At 31.4% G+C, this 23,981-nt stretch overlaps 3 protein-coding genes across 4 annotated transcripts; 2 read left to right on the top strand and 1 right to left on the bottom strand.

Moving 5' to 3' along the window:
* Nucleotides 1–97: 97 nt before the first annotated feature.
* On the top strand, nt 98–3,203 carry LOC111310306 (V-type proton ATPase subunit G-like). The gene is made up of 4 exons (XM_022909622.2): nt 98–185; nt 1,621–1,734; nt 2,301–2,401; nt 2,843–3,203. Exons 2-4 carry the CDS (start codon nt 1,647–1,649, stop codon nt 2,984–2,986), a joined length of 333 nt encoding a protein of 110 aa, XP_022765357.2. The 5' UTR covers nt 98–185; nt 1,621–1,646; the 3' UTR covers nt 2,987–3,203.
* Nucleotides 3,204–3,237: 34 nt separating this feature from the next.
* On the bottom strand, nt 3,238–6,737 carry LOC111309536 (uncharacterized). 2 transcript variants are annotated; one of them, XM_089748428.1, is made up of 8 exons: nt 6,548–6,737; nt 6,204–6,429; nt 5,518–5,908; nt 5,126–5,263; nt 4,872–5,031; nt 4,171–4,315; nt 3,641–3,814; nt 3,238–3,437 (listed from the first exon to the last, which is right to left on the bottom strand). In XM_089748428.1, exons 1-8 carry the CDS (start codon nt 6,673–6,675, stop codon nt 3,243–3,245), a joined length of 1,557 nt encoding a protein of 518 aa, XP_089604554.1. In that variant the 5' UTR covers nt 6,676–6,737; the 3' UTR covers nt 3,238–3,242. The 2 variants fall into 2 exon arrangements, with proteins under 2 accessions (XP_089604554.1, XP_089604553.1); XM_089748427.1 differs by having other exon boundaries at nt 6,204–6,426.
* A 6,477-nt stretch (nt 6,738–13,214) lies between these two features.
* Nucleotides 13,215–19,155, top strand: LOC111310305 (patatin-like protein 6). The gene is made up of 4 exons (XM_022909621.2): nt 13,215–13,562; nt 13,651–14,889; nt 16,576–16,894; nt 18,355–19,155. Exons 2-3 carry the CDS (start codon nt 13,777–13,779, stop codon nt 16,843–16,845), a joined length of 1,383 nt encoding a protein of 460 aa, XP_022765356.1. The 5' UTR covers nt 13,215–13,562; nt 13,651–13,776; the 3' UTR covers nt 16,846–16,894; nt 18,355–19,155.
* Nucleotides 19,156–23,981: the final 4,826 nt, after the last annotated feature.

The raw sequence follows: 23,981 nt of genomic DNA, 5'->3' as shown, positions 1-23,981 counted from the left end.
TAAAATAAAATTTTTACTATTACGTGTCCAAATATAGTCCGTTTACCAGTAATTTAATAATATAAATAAGGGCAAAATAGTCATTTCACTATTAAGTTATTTTCTTTCTGTAACTGTTTAAAATAAGTATCTAACGCTCCCTCAATTTTCTCGTTCAATCTCAACCAAAAGCACCGATTCTTTTGGTACGTCTTCTCTCATGTGATTTTTTTTTCATATTTTCTATCTTTTTCTCATTTCCTATGGTTTTGATATTGTTTTTAACTTCAGATCACTACTTTCTAACGCAATAATTCTGTTGTATGAGAATAAGATCCTTATTCAATTCGTTATAAATCTAAAAGCTCTATTTTTTTCAATTTGATCTGGCAATTCTGTTAATAGGAAGTTGGATTCACCTAAATTTTTAATTTTTTAGTGAAAAAACTTTGATGGGTACTTTTTTTTTCCTTGTTTTTCGTGGACCTAGATTTGATGGGTTAGTAATTAAACCAGTTTGCTTAAAAACTGGAATTTCATGTCTTTTCTATGATCTTGTTCATTTTAGTTATATTTTGCATATGAGCTAATATGAAATGGGTTTTTGAGATATTGGAAGGAGATTGCAGATACCGAATTAAAAGAGTTGACTTTTTTTGTTGGTGGCATTGTTTTAAATTAATTTGTGATCAGATAATGTTAGTCATAAAGCCGGAGTTCTTACAAATCAAACTTTGACAAAAACTCTTTTGAAACAAAGACTCTACAACTTTAAAATTTGAAAAAGATACCTGGAAGTTTTAAAGATCATGCCCTGACCAACTTAAATTGAAGTACTTCTCCTTGGTTTATGCCTTTAAGGGTGGAAAATGTATCATATGGCTGCCTTGCATAGAAATTTAATCATCGGTAGGCATGAAATAAAGTTCCTTGTATTCTGAGAAGTGTCCTTGAATTTTAATTTTTCTATGGATCTAAAAATGCCAATTGAAGTTGAGCAAACCTTTAGTTATTCGATTGAATTTTCCATGTTATTAAGTTGAAGTGGCCCTTGGTGACGTTGGATGTTATCTATTTTGGAAAATGTCAGCACCTTCTCTTGGTTGCTGCAGCATAATACATAGAGAATAAATATTCGTTATGAACTTTATGAAGTTACTGAACACACACACAGCTGTTATTTGGTGTGCTTCCATGCAGACAACGAAATGCTTTAGTGGCCATTGAAACCATATTTCAAGATGACGATCCTTACCCACACTTTTGTATTGGAGGATGTGTTTTGCTACTCTTATTCTTATGATATTGACCTTGGATTATTTTTATCTCGATGACTAACTTCCAACTTTGATGACCTCAAATTTGCTACTTTTTGATGTTATCAATCTTTTCTCATATGTTAATGTAATAAAATTGACATATTGAATGCCTGTTAATCTTATTTATAGTAAATATATTGTGTGTTAATTTCTCTTCCAAACTATACTTGATATTATCATGCCATGATTCACTGCTATTGAACTGAAGTTTTTAACCAATGGATTTTGTTCTTTTTATTGTGTGACTGGTTTTTATGGCAATCAATACAATTACTAAAGTACTATTTTTATCCAAAAAAAAAAAATGAATTCTTAATTTCAGAGCAACCGTAACAAAATTCAGCAAGTATGGAAGCCAACAGGGGCCAGAATGGTATTCAACAGCTACTCGCTGGAGAACAAGAAGCTCAGTACATTGTCAATACTGCAAGAAACAGTAAGCACTCATCTCATTTTCTATATTTCTCTTACCTCGGCTTGTAAAAATTTATGCAGTTTTCTTATGGTGTTGCACTGATGCGATCTTAGATCGAGAATAATGAGATGATGGTTCCTATGTTGATTCTATTTATTTGTTTAGGGCTATATTTGAGAATTATAAAACATATTTTGCACACTTGATCTCACTTCATAAAGACATTTGGTTAAACAATGTAATTGCTTAAACACACACACAAATGCGGACATTTTGGAAGTTATATGATAACTTTTTTGCCATTAGCATAATTTGGAAACTTATCCTGGATTAAATTGGTTGCAATACATTCCACAACATGCAACCTTTCTTCTGGGTCCTTTAGCACTGAATCAGATCTCTCCCCTCCCTTTGTATCAAAATATCAGAACAATAATGCTTTGCTATATGGTTATTGCTGCTGGCATTTCATGTATGCTAAGATGTGAACTAAACATAGAAGCGAAGTTGATTTGGCTTTCTTGGTTGCTGTTGTTGTAGCATTTTTGGAGGTCTTGATGTTGACTCACTTCTGTTTCTTTTTCCAGCAAAAATGGCTAGACTAAAACAGGCCAAGGAAGAGGCAGAGAAAGAGATTGCTGAATATCGTGCTCAAGTAGAGTATGAGTTTCAGAAGAAGGTAGCAGAGGTATGAATTAGTGAATTTAAAAATAAATAAATAATTTGATCTATATCTGTTCAAATGAAGGCAATGTGCTGAATATTTTAGGTATGAGCCATCAACCCTTTTTTGTCTTCCATCACAATTGTAATTATAAAATTACAAATAATTGAATCTTTTATTGAACATGTCTGTTGCTTAGATATCTCATGGTTCTTAATTAATGACTGCAATAATTATAAGTTCTGTAAATCTTCTGGAATTTATGTGTTTCGTTTAAATTAAGATTATTTTCAGTCAGATGCTTTATTTTTTTGTGTTGGAGTGTTATCTCAGTTATTATTTCGCTCATTTGCACGTTTCTTTGGTTTCTTTTTGTGATTGAACTCTAGGTGATAAAATTGCTTTGAGATCCAATTATCCTTGAGTCCAATATGAACTAATGCATGTTCTAGGATTATCATGCAGAGTAGCGGAGACTCTGGGGCTAATGTGAAGCGGCTTGAGCTGGAAACAGATGCAAAGATCAATCACTTGAAGTATGAAGCTGCAACGATATCGCACGATGTTGTACAGATGCTTTTGAAGCATGTGACATCTGTGAGGAACTAGGATCTTCCTTGAGGTTGATGATTTAATTGTCTACAACCTACAATGCCTGTATTTTTACATGAAAACTCTGAGCTCATGCTTGGAAACAATTCAATGCTATTATATTATTTGTCGTATTTTATTTATGACATGTATTGGTTGATCATGTTCCTGTTGCGAAATAGAGTTCAATGTGAGCACCATGTTTATCCATGAATGAAAAACAATTATTGCATAATGATACAGACAGTTGGACTAGGAGACATGTTTATCCTTTTCAGAATTGCAACGCTAAGAAATCCTGTAGGATTTGCTCCACCACCAAACCACAGGCAAAAAGTCCTACTCCAAAAAGTGCAAGCCTAGCTCTTGTTAATACTTTCTGATCAGAATCCTCACCTTCTCTGTTTTGCATCGCCCAAGCCATTGCTGGTGGGAGAACTCCATACAGCATTGTCATGCAGTATCCTCCCTGCATCAATGTTCCAGCAACTGATCATCAAAGTAAGTTGTGAAGCTTACGTCTGATTTTTTATACATGTTTTGTAGTGTCAGAGATTCTGCATCTTAACACCTTTGAAACGAGGGGAAAAAAAAATACACGTCTTCCAAGTATGGGTTCAGCCGTGTTTTCTATTCATTCTTTGCCCCCCAACCCCAACCCCCTCAACTTACAGCAATATCTGTAGCAGTGGAGAATGCATCTGGAACTGTTGTTGAGACTAAAAGAGTTGGAATGACAACCATTCCCATTGCTGTGAAGCTGGTTTTATTTCTTCCCCACCAGTTTGTTAGCCCTGAGGGTTTGTCTGCTGCCTGCTGTGGATCAGCCGCTGTCGAAGGCGTTATCTGCATAGCTTTAACAATATTACGGTGAGATGAATGAAATGTGTTACAGAATATTCTAAACTAAGAGAAGATATTTCTTTGAATTCCCTTGTTTGCACAATTCTCAGTTTAAATAAGAGAGAGAGGAGTACGAGTGGGTGGGGGAGTTTATAATAGCAACTTGCATTTCAAGGCGATAATTTTAAATACGATACAGTAATATAACATAAAAAAATTAAAATTTTAATAAAAATTGAATTTGATAAAAAAATAAAAAGAGTAGTGTATGCTGTGATAGAAGTTGTGATATGATAATTTTCACATTTTATATTCTTTAAACATCAAATAGATAGATACTGATACACTGTCAGGGCTACCTGCATTGAAGAAGAATGCCATGAGAGGTTCTTAAGTTGCTCCTTAAAGAACTCTGAGAAGCCGAGGAGAGTGCCAATCATTGATGTTCCTACTGCCAGAAGTGAAAATGCCTCTACCATAAACGAAACTCCACTCCATTTTACCCTGAAGCAAGGGGAAAAACATTAAATTCGGAGTCCCAACTGATCAAAAGTCTTCTAACTTGATGAATCATGATCCCCAAGAATCCTTTGCGAATTCCACCCACGAAAGTCTACCGTCTATGCTCAGTTTTTAGGCTCTTGGCTCATAATCCAGGCATTGGTTTCAATTCCATTTTTATTTCCCAGATGCATTGCTCGAACTTGGAAGTGAGTGTCAGACATGGATATTTGTCCGTCCTGGATACTTTAGGATGTTACATTTATGCCCAACACAGAGTTACATTTATGTCCAACACAGAGTACGTTCGGTTTCAAAATTTTTCTTTTATATTTGGAGGGTTAGGATGTCACATTCTGTCCAGTTTGAGGTGTCACATATGTAACTAATACCTCAAAAATAACCTCAATGAATATTAGATCTTGCAATTGCAGTACTATCACTTAATTTTCTTCTACTGAGATGATTTTTTTTTTGTACAAAGGAGGCTGAAACCTGGGATTCTATGTGCCTAGACAATTTTGGAATGTAACTTGTGGAATCCGGATATTTGAATTACCTCATAAGCAGTTCTATAGGATCAACATTTTGGTCTGCTTGTGCTGACAGGCCAAGTGCAATAGCATCCCAAACAAGCAATGCCAACAATGGAACAAGGCTACCAATCAAAACTGATGCCCTTAATCGGGTAAGGTCACTGCCTAAATAAGCACAAAGAACTGCAAGAAAAGTAATAAAATTATAAATCAAGAGACATTCTTACCATGCTTGGAAAATCTGAAGCTTCATCTTAAAAGAACAGTCTTGTTTTACCGGGTGTGATATCATGATATACCAGAGAAAATATCATCAAAGGAATAGTAGCTGGAACTTTCCCCCAATCGCCATGTCCTTCCAGCCCTGACCATCCTCCAAACACAACTGCTAGCACTTCAATTGCCATTAATAAACCTGTGCATCATTTCCTTCACATTTTCAACATTCATAATCATATGTTGCTAAAGAGGGCATTTGCGACAGCCATGTGATTCGTTGATAGATTATTGAACTCTTAGTTCGAGTTACCATGACTCAATTACCTCCCAAGAAAAAGAAGGCATTCAATCAAAGGAAACCACCTAAGGTTAATCAAGATGATAAAATATAGGATCACTAAATATAGTTTCCAAGCAATCCAACAATCTAAAAGTTTATCCAAATCCTACCTATCATGGAAATAGTGAGCCATTGGTTCACTTGATCAGTGGCTTGGGTTCCACCAACAGAGATGAGAATTGTGAATATTCCGGTGAACAGGAAGCCAGAAACTGATTCAGGAAGATTGATCAAATGGAAAAGGATCTCCCCAGACTTTGAGCTATAGGCAATCATTGAAGTGTACCCCAAGAAAACATAGGTAACTGTGGCCAAAGTTCCACCCCAATCTCCTAGTGTCTCTTGTGCCATTGTCCTTATGGAAACAACCTCTAATTCAGTCTCTTCTTCCTTCTTCCTCTTCTTTCTTCTCAATTGAACATTTATTTCAATAAGCAAAAGTGCTTCAATAAGCAGAAATGCCCAGCAAATTATCAAGGATATTGAACTTGGAAGCACACCCTGCAATGTAAAAGGAAGTTGAACATTACTTATCTCTATAACCAAAATGATAAAACTACTACCCCAAGCTTAACTCAACCAATTCATGCAATTACTGTTAAAAAGTGACATTCAGCAAGTCCAGGTTCAAATTTCAACACTGCAACCCTTTCTTCATTCTCAGGCTACGACCTCTTTTATAGAAAAAATTGGTAAAACTACTCCCAAAACCCTAAAAACCTCCACTTCTATTTAAAAATATGCATATTGAAAACACATGTGCATACACACACAGGAAAAAGAGAAAGCATTTTACAGCAGGAGAGGCTTTCTGTGGGAGTGCAAGTATCCCAGATCCAATACTAGTACCAATAATAAGAGCAACTGCCCCAGCTATAGTTCCTTTTTTTCCAGCTCTCTTGACAGGCTCCTCTTTGACTTGTATGAAACTTTCTCCCTCCTTTGACACATAAATTTTTTGAGTCCTCCATGGATTTCCCTTCTTCCGCTGCCATTGGCAACCACAAGGATACCTGTTGCTGCTGGAACCAACCAAAAAAAAAAATGATAAAGAAACTGATCATATAGAAAATATTGAAATGAAGGTAATATTATATTTGTATATGCTGAGTGAAAAAAAGAAGAAAGTTCACACCATACATTCTGAATTTGAGGCAAATACTATTCTGCCTTTGGAGAATTATTGCCGACTTTGGGATTATTGTTGCATTTTTTATGCGAGTTTTGGGTGTCAAGGAGAAAGATGAAGGCATGCACTTGGTATCCATGGTAAAAAGGAGAGTGAAAACTGTGGAAATGAATGCATTGTAGATGCAAGAGTTCCAAATATCTTGGAAGTGGACCACATTAGATTTTACAAATTTTGTTAGCCACAAGAAATTGGCTGCTACTTGGGACCATGTAAGATTTTTTTTTCCATTCCTGCAGGTGTTCAATGTTGAGAATTGGAATGCTCAATGGTGCCCCTTTGGGACTTTGAATCATGTTCTTGGAAACCATCACCTCTCAATTTATCTGTTTTAAATCATGATACTTGATCCAAACTTTTTGTTGCACTTGATTTACCTTGGTAATTTCATATTAACATATAATCTATTAAATTGTTACGATTTGCCTTTGTAATTTCATATTAACATTAATCTATTAAATTGTTACTCAACATATATAATATAGTATTTATAATAAAAAAATTAGATGAAAGTACAATGAAACTTGAATTTAAAATTTAAAATATATAACAAATTTTTTCCATTAAAATAAAACCCTTCACGAACATCAGACAAGAAACAAATGTCTATTTAAGTAATTCAAATTACGCCTAATTAAGTTTTTTGTTTTTTTTTAATGTTCCTTCTCTCACATACCAAATTGAAAAGCTATGGACCTATATGGGTTTCACCATCAAAGAGCCAACTTAGAGAAATGGGTCTTTTGTCCATCTATCATGGTAGCCAACCTAAGCTCATGCCTTGGCCCATGCTAACCCTATTACAGGACCTGGGTACAAGTATGGACCTAGAAATTTTAAATGAAAAATGGGCCAAAGCCTAATATTCTTATAAAAGTCTTGGGGCGAGGGGGGGGGGGGGGGTTGGGCGCAGAAAACACTGCGCTGATATCACATTACAGTTTCTTGCTTGGCAATTGGTATTTGCCTAACTCAGATGGTTTCTACATTTTTTTAGTGTCGAGGTCTTAGGCTTCATATAGTACATTTTTTTTGTTTAAATAAATTTATTTATATCAAATCTAATGAATTCATGAGAAATTTAAATTTTTGCACAATTTACAATTTTCGGATGAACAAAGAGATGAACAAATTTTTTAACTTGAACCACTGTACATTGATTATTGAGTTAAAAATAAATCTAATAATTTAAAATATAATATTTTAATATGATATAAATATAATATTAAAAAAATATTAATTTAATATAATTTAAAATTTTAATAATAATTTATATGAATTTAATAAAATAAAAATTATTTTATATTTTTATATTAATATAATTATATCATATAATTTTTATATAAAATATTAGATAAATATATATTTTAATATTTTAAATAATATAAATATAAGAATCATCAGATTTAGCTAAAGAATCTATATGATCTAAATTCAGAAATTAAAATTTTTCGAAAGGACAAAAAAATTATAGTTGATATCGGAATATCATTGTCCTTTAGCCAACAAATTGTCAAAGGGGCACAAGGGAAATGACATGGTAGGGCTGATAGAGTAATGGGCTTGGAGATAAATGTGACAGTGACCAGGGACACTAATGGAGTTGGGAGTAGGGGTCTGGCAAAATTGAAAAGATTGTGACAAAAAAAGAGACAGAAGAAACATCAAGAAGAAGCCAAGGGAGGCTATTTTTTACTCTTCCATACTTTCTTGAGGCTTGTTTTTGCTGTCCCCTTGACCATGAAACTCAAGTCTCTTAGCAGCTGGACTAGCTGACTCCTCTCCTCCATCCCATCCCCTGCCTCAATAAATGCCTTTAACACTCCCCCCACTCCTGCATACATCATCACAGCTGTTTCAGTGTGGCTTTTGTAATGGGACTCGAATGTGATTCTTCTAACCAAAGTTGAGCTAAATGTTTGGTTGCACCATGAGATCAAAACTAGCAGAGAACCAAAATCTTTGGCGTTTTGATATCAATTGAAATACATGGCCAAAGAGATATTAGTAAATTGTTCGTATAGAATCTTGTAAGCCATTAAACTAAAATCAGAAACACCAATTATTGGATTAAAAAGTCAGAATGATCTTGAATTGAAACTGAAATTATGTTTTTAATTTGAAAATAATAAAAAATTATTTGGATTTTTTGTTGTTGAAATTGACAAATACTAAGATTGTAAAAAATGGATAGACAAATATATAAAAATCATAAGTATAATAAAATTTTATATGTTGCATCCAAAGTTTAATTCAGTTAATTTATATAATTATTTTTAAAATAAGATATTTAATATTTTTAAAATGATATGATGGTTAAAAAATTATATGAAAAGATGATTCTTGATAAAAATGAATAACACAAAAAGATTTAAACTATAATTTAACTTATTTTTTATTTGTTTTTTCATATAATTAATTTTAGAATATGGGATATAATACTTAATATGTTGTTATTGTTTGTTGTAACCTCATATTATAATTTTGTATAAAATTAAATAAAATTTCATTTGTTAGGAACCAGCATAAAGTTAAATTTAGTGCCTAGTTGGTGTCAACTAGTATAATATTCCAATAAAAGTTTAATGGAGCTTTTTATTTTAATTTTTCCTACAAAGCAATGACTTTTGTCACTTGTGATTTTGATAAATCCCACTTATTCTAATCATGGTTAGAGAGACCACTAGCCTTGATTAGTGGCAAAAATGCCTTTTGTCTTCCAAGTTATTAGCGATCAAAGACCAAAAACCAAGAAGAAATTTTATATGCACCAATGAAATTCCTAAAATGTGAATCATTTTGAGGATGGTAAAGCCAAAGAAAGTGGAAATTAACAGGTTAAAAGCTACATTTTTAGCTACTAATGTGAAAGAGGATATCATATAAAGTTAGAAAAAAATACGAACTATATATATACTCCATTTGTTCCTTGTTTTTTCTATCAAATTTTCTTACTTTGACTTCTATTATTTTAATTAATTAAATTTTATAAAACATTTAGAAACCATTTCATTCAAAATTTTTAAAATATATTTTTTTCATAAATTTATCAATAATAAACATGAAAAATAAAAATTATGATGTGACAATTTTATTAGGAATAGTATAATTAAATTCTATAAATATACGAAATTTTCATATATTCACTTTAACGGCAAATAAGAAAATTAACAAGTGAAAATGGGTCAAACTTTTTTTAAAAACATTTCATTATTAATGTATAAGATAATAATAATAATAATAATAATTTAAGACTTTGAAATAAAAGTCATATTAACCTTTCAATTTTTAATGGAAATAGATGTCGAAAAATAAGGAAAAAAGTTGTTAAATCTTCGGAGAAGCCAAGATTATGAGGCCATTCTCAGTAAATGTCTTCATCATTAGCACTAAGCTTGGGACCAATAAAGCTAGTGGAGAAAAGCATAGGCCACACAACATTCTAGCAATGGAAAATGCATCTTATTGATAATATTAAGGATAAGAACGCTAATTTGTTGCTTGAAAGAAATGTGGAACTTGGCTTTGTCATCCACTTCTTTATCAAGAATAATGGATCCTTTGTTCCTTTCTTGCTTTCCAAATTTTTAAGATAATTTCATGATTTGATTATAGAAAAATTTTTGATCATGACACTTGTGTTCATGGATTTAATATAGTCAAGATTGGTTGATATTTTGAGTATTTAAATTTGTAGATCCATCAATTTGCATTATGTTTAAGAGAAATTATTAAATATTAAAATATTTTAAAAAATATTAATATTTTCAATATATTTTTATATTCAATAAATTTATTAAATATTAAAATATTTACTAAGAAGAAAATATTAGTAATTTTGATGATTACATAAAAAATAAAATTATTTTTTTACCTTTAATTTTGTTAGTAAATATTTTTTGGGTTTTGGTTTTAGGATAGAAAATAGAAGTTTATATCTTAAAAATGAAAATAATCTATTTTTTTTCAAATATATTTGTTGTTTGTTTAAAATATAAAATTAGATTGTACATTATCATAAAATATTTCATCATGTATTTGTCATTTATTTTACAATATTTAGTCAAGATAAAATATTTCTTTAAAAACCATGTCTTTTTAGTTATAAAATATTAGTATAAATTTTCAATGAAATATTATAAATTTAATACTATCACTAATTAATAAAAAATAATAAATTTAATTATTTGAATTGCAACTACATATTTTCATAAACCAAGCCAAACTTGAATAACACTTTTAAAGTCTCACTTAAAGCTCAATTTCACTCATCTATTATAAACCTAAATAAGCCTATTTACTATTAAAATTTAAAATATTAAAAATCTTTTATATTCATATTTAACATTTTAAAATATATTTTAAAATACAAATTAAATAAAAATATTTTATTAATAAAATAATAATTTGATCAAGTTAAACCTAGACTTTAAAAATCATGTCCAAAAGTTAATTCAAGTTGAACTTTACTTGTAAATCTGATTGACAACTCAATTTATGGATAAATCTAATTATAACTTAAAAACTTTTTTCTTAAAAAAGAAAAAAATATTAACTAATCTAAAAATTAGCATTACAAAAATAACAATAAAAATATATAAGATTTAACATCCCTACAAAATATATTAAGAAAATAAAATTTATAAAACTTTTATTTCTTTCGTATAATTATTTTATCTTTTCATCTTAAACTTATAATATTATCAATCTATTATTTTATTTTCTAATTCCTTTTGCAATGCTTATACTAACTATTTAGTTTGTAGAAGAATAATTTTGTTACGATCATCAAAATATAAAAATTAATATTTTATTTTTTAAAATTTAACTTCAAAATAATATTCATTTCAAATTTAGAAAACATAAAAGTAATTTATTTATTTCAGAAATAACAATTATTAAGTCAAGTATGAAAGGTTTGAAATCTAACTATATATTCTATAAAAGAAATATTTCAAGTTAGATATTGTTTTATAAAGATTGAAAAAAAAAAAACACAAATCCAATTATTCTAAATAAGTTAGAACATAATTGATAGCAAAAGATAGACCACAAAAGCTCCTTTCAATTATCTAAATTAAACCCTTTTGATTATTCAAGATTTGTTTTTATAACTTTAGATGAAAGGTGATTGAAAGTACAGTCAAGGCTTATACACATGGCTAAATTGAAAGGAATATTGGAAAATGTCAAAAGGATTTTTTTTTTTTTTGGTCTAAAAGAAATAAAATTAGAGAATTGAAGAGGACTTCACGTCATGAATAGTCCCTCTCTAACAAAAAAACCAAAAAATTCTTTACTGTTCCACGTCTGAGTAAATTTTGTTCTTGGCTTTCATTACAAATTCCTTTGTAGCCCCGATAAGCCCTTCTGTAACTTGCATTAATTTAATAGAAATTAAAAAAAAAAGAAACCCATATTTTCTATTCTTATTTTAATTTTTTGAGTTTCCAAATCATTTCGATTTTGAAAATAAAATTAAAAAAAATTATTCTGTTCTATAAGTGATAGAAACCTAATTATTTATTTTTTAATCAAATTTGTTGATAGATTTTTGGGATTTATGGGAGGGAGCAAGGTTAAGCCGGCAATTTTGTCACATTTTTTAAAAGAAAATTGACCCAAAGATGTTAAAATTAAAATTTCATATTGATACGTCATATTATCTGTCATGTGACATTTTGAGAGTTGATATAAAAAATAATATAGTGTCGTGCAATCTATGTTATTAAAGATTAATCAGGTGAATGATAAAAAAAAAATTTTACTCAAATTTAAGCAATCAAACAAAAATTAATAATTAAATGATAATTGTAAAAATAAAACCATGTATTTTACTTTTTTTTTATTATAATTATGAAGTGAATCGTTACCTTTTTAAATTTCATTTATTTATGTATGCATAACATTTGTACAACATTATTTATAGTTAAAATGATATTAAAACATGTAACTTCAATTTAATTAAAATAAGATATTAAAATTTTTTTTTTTAAGCTTGGAAGTGCTGTTTTTCTCTTGTAACGTACCCATTCAATTAGTACCACAATAAAACGGTCAAATTAATAAATAGGAAAAAAATAGTACTATTTACAACAAGTTTAGTCAATTTGTTGGCCGACTTGTCCCCACAGTTATAATCTTATCCATTATTTTCGCCAATTCAATACCCTCATTTTCACCATACAGTGAAACAGTTAAACATTAAACACTTTACCCCCGCTGGCCATTGTCACAGCCTTCAAAATTGACCCCACATTTTTCATCCTAAATTAAACCCACTTTTTTACCCAAAAGGACAGGTTTGTCCACAAAAAAGTTAAATACTTTTGGCCACGATTAGTGGTGCTCCTCCATTCTTTCGCCGACGGTGGTGGCGCCTTGGCCCCACGCGGTTAACGACAAGCGCGGGAGATTAAAAATAAAAATAAGAAAAAAACTACAAAAGGAGAATTTTTTTTACTTATTTTGACCGTTGATCACGGACCAATAGTAATGAAACAATCTCTATCGTCGGATCAGAAACCAACAAATAATAACAACGTTGGTTACTGATTGGCGATTTTTGAAACGGTAAATGCGGTTATATATATAAAAAAAGTTTAAAATGGAAAAAATGGTTTTCCATTGTGGGTTTTGTTTAAAAGGCTAAAAGAAACAGACATCCTCTGAAAGCAAACTCCTGCTGTTGTTCTTGCCTTTGCCTCCTTCCTTTCTCGCTTCTGGGTTCTTTTCTTTGTCTTCTTCTGGGGTTTTGGCCTTTAATTTGAAGTGTTTTTGGTTTTCTTTGAAACGTTAAGGAAATAGATAGATAGAAATTTCCAAACTAGAAGGCAAAGGCGTGAATTTGAAGAAGAATTTGGAGTTATTTTTTTCTTTATTTATGATGATAATGATCGAGGAATGGGGAGTGATTTTCCATTTTAGAAGCTGATGTATGTTGGTTGAACATTCTTGTCAAATAAGGTGATACTACTAACTTTGGAAAATCTTCATTTAATGTTATTATTTGTTATTATTTTGAAGCTAAACTCATCAAATTCCTATTTGGCAGAAAAATTTTCATGTGGGTTGTAGAAAAACGATAACTGAAACGCAGTTTAGAGTAGGCAAAGAATTTTCTCTTCCTGAAAAGAAGAGAGATTTTCTTTCTTTTTTTTTTGGTTATTGGTGTTTGATAATGTCGTCGAATACTTCATCAGAGATGCAAGAACCGAGCATCGACACAGATAAGTTGAGTTACGAAATCTTTTCGATTCTGGAAAGTAAATTTTTGTTTGGGTACGATGATCATCAGAAGCTATGGATTCCCAAACCGATCTCTCCAGCTCCTGAACCGAAAGTTGAGCCGTTGCTTCAGCCGGGTGATGAGAATTCCCTGTCAGCTATCAAGAACCAGAGGGGTAAAATCTGTATTTTGAGTATTGATAGCGGTGGTATGAGAGGGATTCTCTGTGGGAAAGCTTTGGCTTATCTTGAACACGCCTTGAAATCCAAGTCAGGTAATCCAAATGCTCGAATTGCTGATTTTTTTGACGTCGCCGCCGGTTCCGGCGTTGGTGGTATCTTCACCGCCATGCTTTTCGCCACCAAAGATAACAACCGCCCAATTTTTACCGCCGAGGAGACGTGGCGGTTCCTTGCTGATAATGGAAGGAGGATATACAGGTTCGGTTCGGGTAAAAACAGCGGTATTTTGAAGAAGATTTTGAAAAACGGTTCGACGGGGTCGAGTTCAACCGGTTTGGAGAAGGCGGTGAAGGACGTATTCACGGCGGATGGAAGGAGTTTGACGTTGAAAGATACTCTAAAACCGGTTTTGATTCCGTGTTATGATCTTTCTAGCACTGCGCCGTTTTTGTTTTCCAGGGCGGATGCCTTGGAGACAGATAGTTTCGATTTTCCATTATGGGAAGTTTGTCGGGCCACATCGGCTGAACCGGGATTATTCGAACCGGTTTTGATGCGGTCTATCGACGGTCAAACCACCTGTGTGGCGGTTGATGGTGGGTTGGCTATGAGCAACCCAACGGCTGCAGCAATTACGCACGTGTTGCATAACAAACAGGAGTTTCCTTTTGTTAGAGGGGTTGAAGATTTGTTGGTGCTGTCATTGGGGACCGGTCAGCTACTTGAGATTAGCTATGAATATGAACAAGTCAAGAATTGGAGGGTCAAGGATTGGGCCAAACCAATGGCTCGAATATCCGGTGATGGTTCGGCCGATTCGGTGGACCAAGCCGTAGCCATGGCGTTTGGACAATGCAGAAGCAGTAATTATGTAAGAATTCAGGTATATTTCGAGGACACAAAACATGTTTGATATTTCTTTTTTATATGCAAGTTTAGTATATAAGATTCTGATGATAGACTAGACAGTTGAAACATTTGTGATTGTCTTTAGCAAATTCTGTTTTTGAGATGATTTTGATGGGGTTTTTGTCATTGCAAATGCACAAGGGACAATGGAAGCCAAGCTGGTAGGAGTTAAGGGTCTTGTCTTTTGCACATTGGAATTCTTGAATAAGTGGTTCAAATGTTGGTAGCGTTTGTTTCTGACCTCGGAAATGGGGTCATTAATCCTTGTGTTTTTCCATATTGTCCTTTTTCTTTTCCCTGTTTTAGTAAGTTATGGTTGAGGACATGAAGCACTAGTATTGAAATCTATGCTTAGTTTTGAGCAATGGGTAAAATTGGAGACCTCGGCCTCAGGCAGGCATGGTGGTGACGGGTGGCACGTGATGGTTTTGGGGCAGCAGCTCCTTTAGCAAACTCCTAGATTAAGGGTTTTTGGTTGGCTCAACCCAAGACCATTGCTTGCTTCAACTCGCTTTCAAGACTTGTTTTTTGGTCTAAAATGTCAGTTATTCTTTGAATTGAGACCCTAAAGCTGGTGAATTGTGTAAGAGAAAAACGCTTTCAAAATTTTGCTTTACAAATAGAAATTCTTTTGGTCAAAGAGAATTCTTTTGCATAATTCAATTCATGAGAAAAGCTTTGTTTTTTTGGGATTTGGTTGATTTCATATGGCCTGGGAATGTTTTTAAGACTTTTAAAACTTTCATTTGATGCTGTGGGGGATATCTTGCCTTGTTTATTTTTTAGAGCAAAGCTTTGGTTAAGAGTGTGGGACATCATTGAGTGAATCAGAAAATGCCATTCATGATTCATGTCCCTGAATTAGGTAAAGAGGGAAAACATGCCTTCTATAATTAGCTTAGCTTTTATTATTAGGATGATTATGGTAATACTTTTCTGTGTTATTTAAATATGCCAGGACCTGGTCTCTAATATTTCCATTCTGCATCTACACTACACTCCAATGGAAAGAAAAAGAAAAAAAGAAAAAGGACTGGGGAGGAAGGTTCTTGTAGTTTGGATTGTGGTCTGTTCAACGGACTAATAAGGCTCCATTTGGGAGATTAGTGGGCTCCTTTCATCGTATTGGAAGATTCGTTTTATGATTGGACCTTTCAAAGAACATTTTCACCAAGCTCCTAAATGGAGCATAAGAAATTTAGTGGTTTTTTTTTTTTTTTTTCTTTTGCCCGCTTCTGTATCCATTTACTAGCTTTACATGATAGTTTTCAGTTGACTAGTGAAAGTGGGAAAAACAATCAGGTTAGGTGCCATTTTAATGAACCCACTAAAAGGGGTTTGGCCAAGTATATAATGAAATGAAGCAAAAATGGACTCCACATAATAATTTGCATAATAATTTGGTTCCTTGATTTTCTTTTGCCTGTCCTTCTGGTCAGTTTCATTGACAATTTAATTTGCTCTATTGCAACCTTAATTGTTTGTTTGGAAAGCTAAAAAAACTGCATGGTCCATGATTTCTGGGACCTTTTGATTAATTTAATATGTTTGGTGAATGTTCAATATCTGTTTTTCTTTTTATGATATTGAAAATCATGAAATCGCTACTATTTCTTTCGATCATTATTTTCTTTTTTTCCAATCAATTTTGGTGTGACAGGCAAATGGGACCAGTTTAGGTCGGTGTGGCGCTAATGTAGATACAGACCCCAGCCCCAGCAATGTAAAGATGCTGATAGGAATAGCTGAGGAAATGCTGAAGCAGAAAAACGTTGAATCAGTCCTGTTTGGAGGTAAAAAGATTGCAGAACAAAGTAATTTTGAGAAGTTAGATTGGTTTGCTGGAGAACTTGTGCTGGAACATCAGAGGAGGAGTTGTAGAATTGCTCCCACTGTTGCTTTCAAGCAAGCAACCCCAAAAACCAACTAGAATTCTCAACAAAATTTGTACCGATTCCAAAGGCCAAAAAAAAAAAGAGGTATGCCTTTCCTTTCCATGCTACTACAAGTATTTTAATTTTTCAATTTTCATGTAATTATTTAATGTTTGTGGACCATGCATTATTGAAAATTTTCCGAGCATACTTTTCCAAGTATGGTTGTTTCTAGTAAATGCATACTTTTCCAAGTATTAATCCCTAGAAAATTTTCAAATGTGATGTGCTTGTAGGCTTGAATTGTCATTTCCTTTGTATGATTCAAAGCACTTGACAACTGGTTATTGTTTGTTGCTATTCTTCTAACATGAAATTTGAATGAAAAATGAAATCCAAAAATAAATAAAATAAAAAGGGGAAGAGAAAAGCACAAGAGGAAACTGTGATGTGGCCCGTGTGGGGAAGACAGCTCTCAATGTTGTCTATCTACCGACACTAAAACTTGAAAGAGTTAGAGGTTAATATAGTCATTTTAGAGGGACAAGTTAGTCATTTTAAAAGGACTCGTACTCTCAATGTTGTCTGTCTACCTCTCATTCCATATTAGAATATCAAAATCATCTGTCCATCGTCCGGAAAAAGGTCGCTCTTTGTAAATTGTGATCATCTTATGTTTGAAAAGCTAAATTCTTTCGCCCTCTTACCCTTTTTTAGTTCATTTTCATTGAACCAATTAATGCATGATTTCTTATTATAAATATAAAATTCGAAGTCCGTTCCTCAAAAAAAGAAAAATCAAGCATAAATCTTTAAAACAAAAACAGACATTTATGTAATTTACATTTAAATTTCGTTTTCTTTTTAATTCTTCCATTGCTTTGCTTCCCATATTTGATTTCGTGCATATGTGGAATTGTTTGATTTCAACTTGTCCATACTTTCTTGTTGTTGATGTTGTAGTTTAGTGAAGCAATTGTTCTTGTTCTTGCTTTGCTTAAGTTAGAGTTGTTCTTTGGGACAGAAAGCATTTATTGAAATTTGACTTTTTCTTTTTAACTTAATAGTTAAGAGATCGGTTGAAAGTATGTTAGTGTGAATTTGATTTTGTCATCCCCTTCCTTGCAAGGGCACTAACCCTCCTTTGTAACAAAAAATAAAATAAATTGAGAGCTTAAGCATATAAAAAGATCATGTGGATTATGTGTTTTTTTTTTTTTTAATTTATTTCAATCGTACCATCATTCTTTTAAAAGATTGTAATAATATCTAACAACTGTTGTGGTGGGAGTTTAACTTGTCAATGCTTTAAACAAATCTCTTTATTGTTAAACACTAGAGCCTTTGAAACTAATATACAAGATAATGTTAAAACTGGTCTGAACTGTCAAGCAACTTAGATAATGACAAAAAAAAAAAAAAAGGAGAAACCAACCTCACACCCTCCCAAAAAAACACAAATTTCAAAAGCTTTTTCATTTTGTTGCCTAGTACTTTTGAGTTTTGTGCTTGGTTTTTGCTTTTTGCACATTTTCTAACAGTAAATTTTGTTTCTTGAAATGCAGGATAAAAAATTGATATCTGAAAAAAAAAAAGAAAAAAGAAAGTAACATAGCAGCTTTTACTTTTTGTAAGTGAAGATGAGCAAGGAAAAGAGAGTTTAAAAAAAAAAAAAAGACATTAACTAATGTAAAAAGGGTTGCAAGATCTTAGTGGGATACTTTGCCTACTAGAGGACAGGCATGGTGTTGTCAACTCCAACTTTCTGCAGTGGCAAGAAACCAAAAGAACAAAAGTAACAACAGTTTCTTTGGCTTTTGGAGGTCAAAGGTGTGAATCTTTTGATTTTTCAAAACAAAAATGAAAAACTAGGAGGTGGGAAAATTGTTTCCATATTTCCTCCTATGTTCCATACCTTTCCTTTCCTTTCTCACCCTTTCTTTTCTCCCAAAATCAATTCTTATATATTCTCTAAAAAAAATTTGAGGTGGGTGGTGGACTATCTTGTCTTGTGGTGAAAACCCAGATTTAAACCAAAGTTCTTTACCTGATCTTTGTTTTATTTTTTCCCTTTTTTTTTCTCATTTTAATTTTATTGCATAGAAATTGTAGTGGTGAAGGGATATCAGAGGATTGATGGATGGGCCATGGTTGAGGCTAGGGAATGAACCCCTTTCTACATGTTAACAACTTTGTTAAAGTATAGGACTCCTCTCTTTTTATTTCTTTTCCTTATAAAAATTGTTCATTATCTTATGATTGTTTGAAGCAATTACAAATTGCAAACTCCCTTTTTTGTAATTTTTTTACTTAATTTCAATGTTAAAGAGCGGTGGGTACTAGTTGATGCTTGTTTCTTTTCTTCAGCTTTCCTTGTACTTGAATTATATTATCAAATGGTTTATTTTGGTACTTGAAATCCTAAAAATTATGGTTGTAAAAGGATGATGGTGCATAGACTATTGATGGAAATTAATTTTATAAAATATTAATTCATACAATCATTTTTAAAATATAATATTCAATAAGTAGAATTTCCTTTCTTTCATGAATTTGGATAACTATTCATTCAAAAATTAACATTATTATTAGATATGATGATTATAAGAATTTAATGCAGAAACATTTTATACATAAATTGCAGCATTTGATTAAATTATTGATGTATGATTATTTTTGTTTAATTCTTATATTTTTAAAATTAAAAAAAAACCATAAATTTATCTTTCAAAAAGGGTATCTCGGAATCTTTTTTTTTTTTTTTGACTTCAATAAGAAAAAAGAAGAGCATGTGTGACCATCCTTCAAAATTGACTTGTAACAGCTTTTAAGAAAGGTTTTGAAAGGAAAGTAAAGGGGAAGAAAATGAAAATATTTAATTGTTGCCTATACTATGAAAAGAAAAAGCCATTTCTGGTGGCTTTTTCTTTAGAATGGCCAGCATTGCAATTACTTGGTCGCAAAATTAGAACCCCCCGACCCTCTACATCTTGAAAAAGCAACATTTTTGTATCTATATTCCACAAATAAACCTAGAGGACATAAACCAAACATCGTTCCAAATGTGTTATCTTTCTTTTTCATTTCTTTTTTTTTCTAATTTTTTTGGCTAAGTAACATGACAAGATAACCTTAATTTCATTTTTTTTTATTTCACTCATTCTAATATTGATATTCAAGTTTGAATTGAAAATATATTTTAAAGTTCTATTGAGATGTCTTAGTAGAAAATTTTGTCTTTCTTTTTCATAATGGGATCTTGAAATTCAACTATGAAAATTAAAGAACACAGATAAGTTTATAAAAGATATATATAAAGTTGTCAAAGTTAAATTTAGCTAAAAAAATTCATTCAATTCATCCAAATTTGAATTTAATTCAATTTGATTTATTAAAAAAATTTATAATCTAAATTTGTCTAATTTAAATTTAAAGTAATCTAAATCTAATTTAATCCAAATTTGAAATAATTTATATAATTATGTTGAACTTAATTTGATTTTAAAAATTAATAATTTGAATTGTATGATCTAAACTCGACTTAAATTCAAATGATTGAAGTATCAAACTCAAATTAACTCAATCCAAGATACTAAAAATTTTTTAATCCAAAATAATCCTATGCATTATAACATCTACATGTATTTGTTATTAAATCAAATGGTGGATTAAATATTGGGTGTTGACCTTTTCCTAGATCTATGGCTAAAGAAAAACACTATGTGAAATAGCAATCTCAATTATGAAAATAGCACTCAGATCATGTCTAATCAAGGCATGAATATCCCTTCACCAACCATATTAAAAGCACACACCCTCAAGGCTTTAATCAGACAAATTACTCCGCACAAACAGGCTTTTTATAAAAATTGATTGAAGACCAACCGAAATTTTAATCATCTTCATTTCAGCAAAATATTCTAACAAAAATAATGGCATACACAGGGTGGGAAAAAGGGGGGAAATCTAATCAAGTTAGTTTGGTTAGTCAATATCCAACTTTTTGCAAATTGGGTAAATCATACATGAACCCTAGATTCCAAGAAATCCTACTTTTTCTAACGTCTTTTTACCAAAATTCACCTTTGCTTTAACCCTTTCAGATAACCCTTTTTGACAAAATTGCATGGTTGTAAACATGTTTAGTTATGTCTATTTTTGGACCTTGATAATTACTTTTCTAATTCCACCACCTTTTGATTACGTAAAGGATTGATGGTTGGAATGCATTTGATCAAAAGTTGAAGAGACACAAATTTCTCATTTTTTTTATTATTAAATTTTGCTTACATCAAAATATCAAAAGGAGCTTAGGATTCAAATAACCCTGTAATCACTTCTTCTATTTTCAATCCCTTATGTAAGAAGGAAAAAAAACTAAAGGATATAATTATTTTAATAATCATGTGGAGAAATCAATTTTACATATCTTGTAGATATTTAATTTGGTTCAGACTCGGATTAATTGGGCTTGGTTTAAATGTGTAAGCTAATTTTGTATTTTTATTTTGTATCTTATTTATTATTTATTTATTTATTGTTATTATTATTATTTATTAATATATATATTTTTATCTATTAATATATTTTTTTATTTATTTATTAACGTATATAAATTTTTATTATTAACTAATATCTATTATTTATCTATTAGTATATATATTTATTTATTATTTATCTATTATTATTATTATTATTATTATTATTATTATTATTATTATTTTGGCTGGGATTAAAGAATCTTGATCAAAAAGTGGAAATTTTACTGTGAATTTGGGATTTAAATAGAGTCTAGATTGGATTCAAGGATTAAATCTCAATCCAAGAGGGAATTGAGATTGATCAGAAACTCTTATGATCAATCTCTATAAATAGATTCACAGAACACACATGAAAAAGACACACAGAGAGAAAACAAAAGCTAAAAAGGTTATGGTGCGTTAGATACAGCTTTAGGAATTTGTGAGAAATTTTTTTAGAATTTTTGAAGTTTTTTTTTTTTGAAAAATTTCTAGAATCCGATGAAATTTTTCGACGAATCTTGAATTTTTCGACAAGTTTTTCGATCAACTTTGAAGTTTTCGACGTTATTTTCCAAAATCCGGTGAAAATTCAACTGGATTTTGGTTGTGTTTTTCAAGTAAAAAGAAGGAGGAGAAAGCTGAGGGGAAGAGAGAGAAGGGGGAAGGCGCATCTGAAGAAAAAACCCGTTCTTTGCCTTTTATACCTGTGCAAAATAACGTTGTTTTAATGTTAGTACGTTATCAGGATCCGCGTGTTTTTGTTTGGACTGACCCGACCCGATTGCGACTTGATTCGTTAACTCGCGTGCTAACCGATCCCTGGAGCCGAGTCGACCCAAGCTGACTTCCCCGAGCCGCGTCTTCGAGTTGCCTTTTTTGTCTTGAACAGAGCCGTTTCTCAGTCGAGCCGAGCTATTCCAAAGGTTTTTTTTTCTTATTTATTATTATTATTATTATTATTATTATTATTATTTATTGATTAGATTAGAATTATTTAGTATTTCTTATTTTATTTTATTATTTTTTTAAATGATTTTTTTAAATAAAATTCCAAAAAAAAATATTTTTGAGAAAAAGTTGAAAGTATCAATTTTCCTTGAAAATAATTTTCTAAAAAAAGTTTTTTTTTGAGAAAAATTGAAAGTATCAATTTTTTTTGTACAAAAGCAATGAGTTTTTGAAGAGAAAATGATTTATATCTAAAACTGAATCATTATTCTTTTTTTTTTCATTTTATTTCTTTTTCTTTTTGAATTTTTTTAATGTTAAATAATCTGACGATAGAGCCTCTTCAAGTGAAATAATAGTTTCCTTGCATACTCTTGAGGTGAAGAAATTTTTTCAATTTTTTGCTAAAAGTATTAGAGTCAATTGAGAATAATTTTTAATAATTAATTACTTGATAAATTTTTAAGGCTTATTGGATAACACAAAATTAAGCTAGTACCATCTTTCGATAGACGTTGTGAGGGTGCTATAACTTTTCTCACACGTAATCGTACTTTCGAACCCTGTTCTGATTAGTAGACCTAAACCTATTCTTTTAGAGACACTTAGGCTTAGGTGTTCCTTAAAAGGATAGATTTCTTAGGTGGCCAATCGTACCTAAATAAAAAAGATTGGTGACGACTCCTTCAAGTCAATGTCTAGCGATAGATCCCCTGATCTAGACGTTATGACAGTTTGACGACTCTATTGGGGACGTTTGAGAGTTAGGCCAGCAAATAAATTTGTGTTATCCAAAAGACCTAATAAAATTGAACCTTTTGTATAGATTTTTTATTCATTCATGTTTATTTACTTTATTAATTATGTCATTTATATGCATATGCATCACATGAGCTCTATACCTGAGCTTCGTCCCTCTAAGAGAGAGTAAAGTACCTATTGCTTTCGTGAGGTTTAATGCCTCTCAATAGCTAGCAAAATAGTCTCACTCAAATTGAATATTTTTCGTTTGTAGCCTGTAATGGGTGAGGATTAGGGTGCCTTACTAGTCTGTGATGGACAATGATGTAAGGAGCAATTTGGAAACCTTTAGACTTTAACCTCAAACCACATATAGTGAACCTTAAGAGTGCCTAACCTATAGATAGAGCCATCATCCTTTCCTTTTAGAATTGACCAAAAGCATATGGTTCATTCCTCTTATTCTGTGTGATGTTTAATTTACTTATTTATTTATTTTTTTTTTTGGGCATACTAACCTTTTCTCTCATTCTTTTGCATTGGTTCATGCTTATATCATAAAGTTGCATAAAAAACATTTACTTGAAAGGCGGTCTCCAACAAAAGTTTTTCATGGACTCCACAAAATTATTAGTTTGCTCCTCATCTGTATTAACTCCTTGTGAGCTACCCAATGAAGTAAAAATCCAATCAGAAAAGATGTAACTAAAGTGGGGGATTGTTTACCAATCGACTATGATTCTATCCTATCTCAAGAAACATCTATCCTTTTCAAATAAAATAATCTAGAAGAATTGGTTGATATATGAAAGAATATGAACCCAACTAAACAAGAAAAATTTTGCCAGAGATACAGGTATATAGCACACCTTCTCACAGTAGTTGTCAACGATCAACTAATCAGAGCTACAACATAATTCTGAGATCCTACATACAGGTGTTTCATCTTCAATGAAGTTGATATGACACCAACCATCAAA

This window comes from Durio zibethinus, chromosome 19, assembly GCF_047325235.1.
Source record: "Durio zibethinus cultivar Kanyao isolate XHJ-2024 chromosome 19, ASM4732523v1, whole genome shotgun sequence".
Classification (NCBI taxonomy): Eukaryota; Viridiplantae; Streptophyta; class Magnoliopsida; order Malvales; family Malvaceae; genus Durio; species Durio zibethinus.
This window is presented reverse-complemented; position numbering and strand designations above follow the sequence as displayed.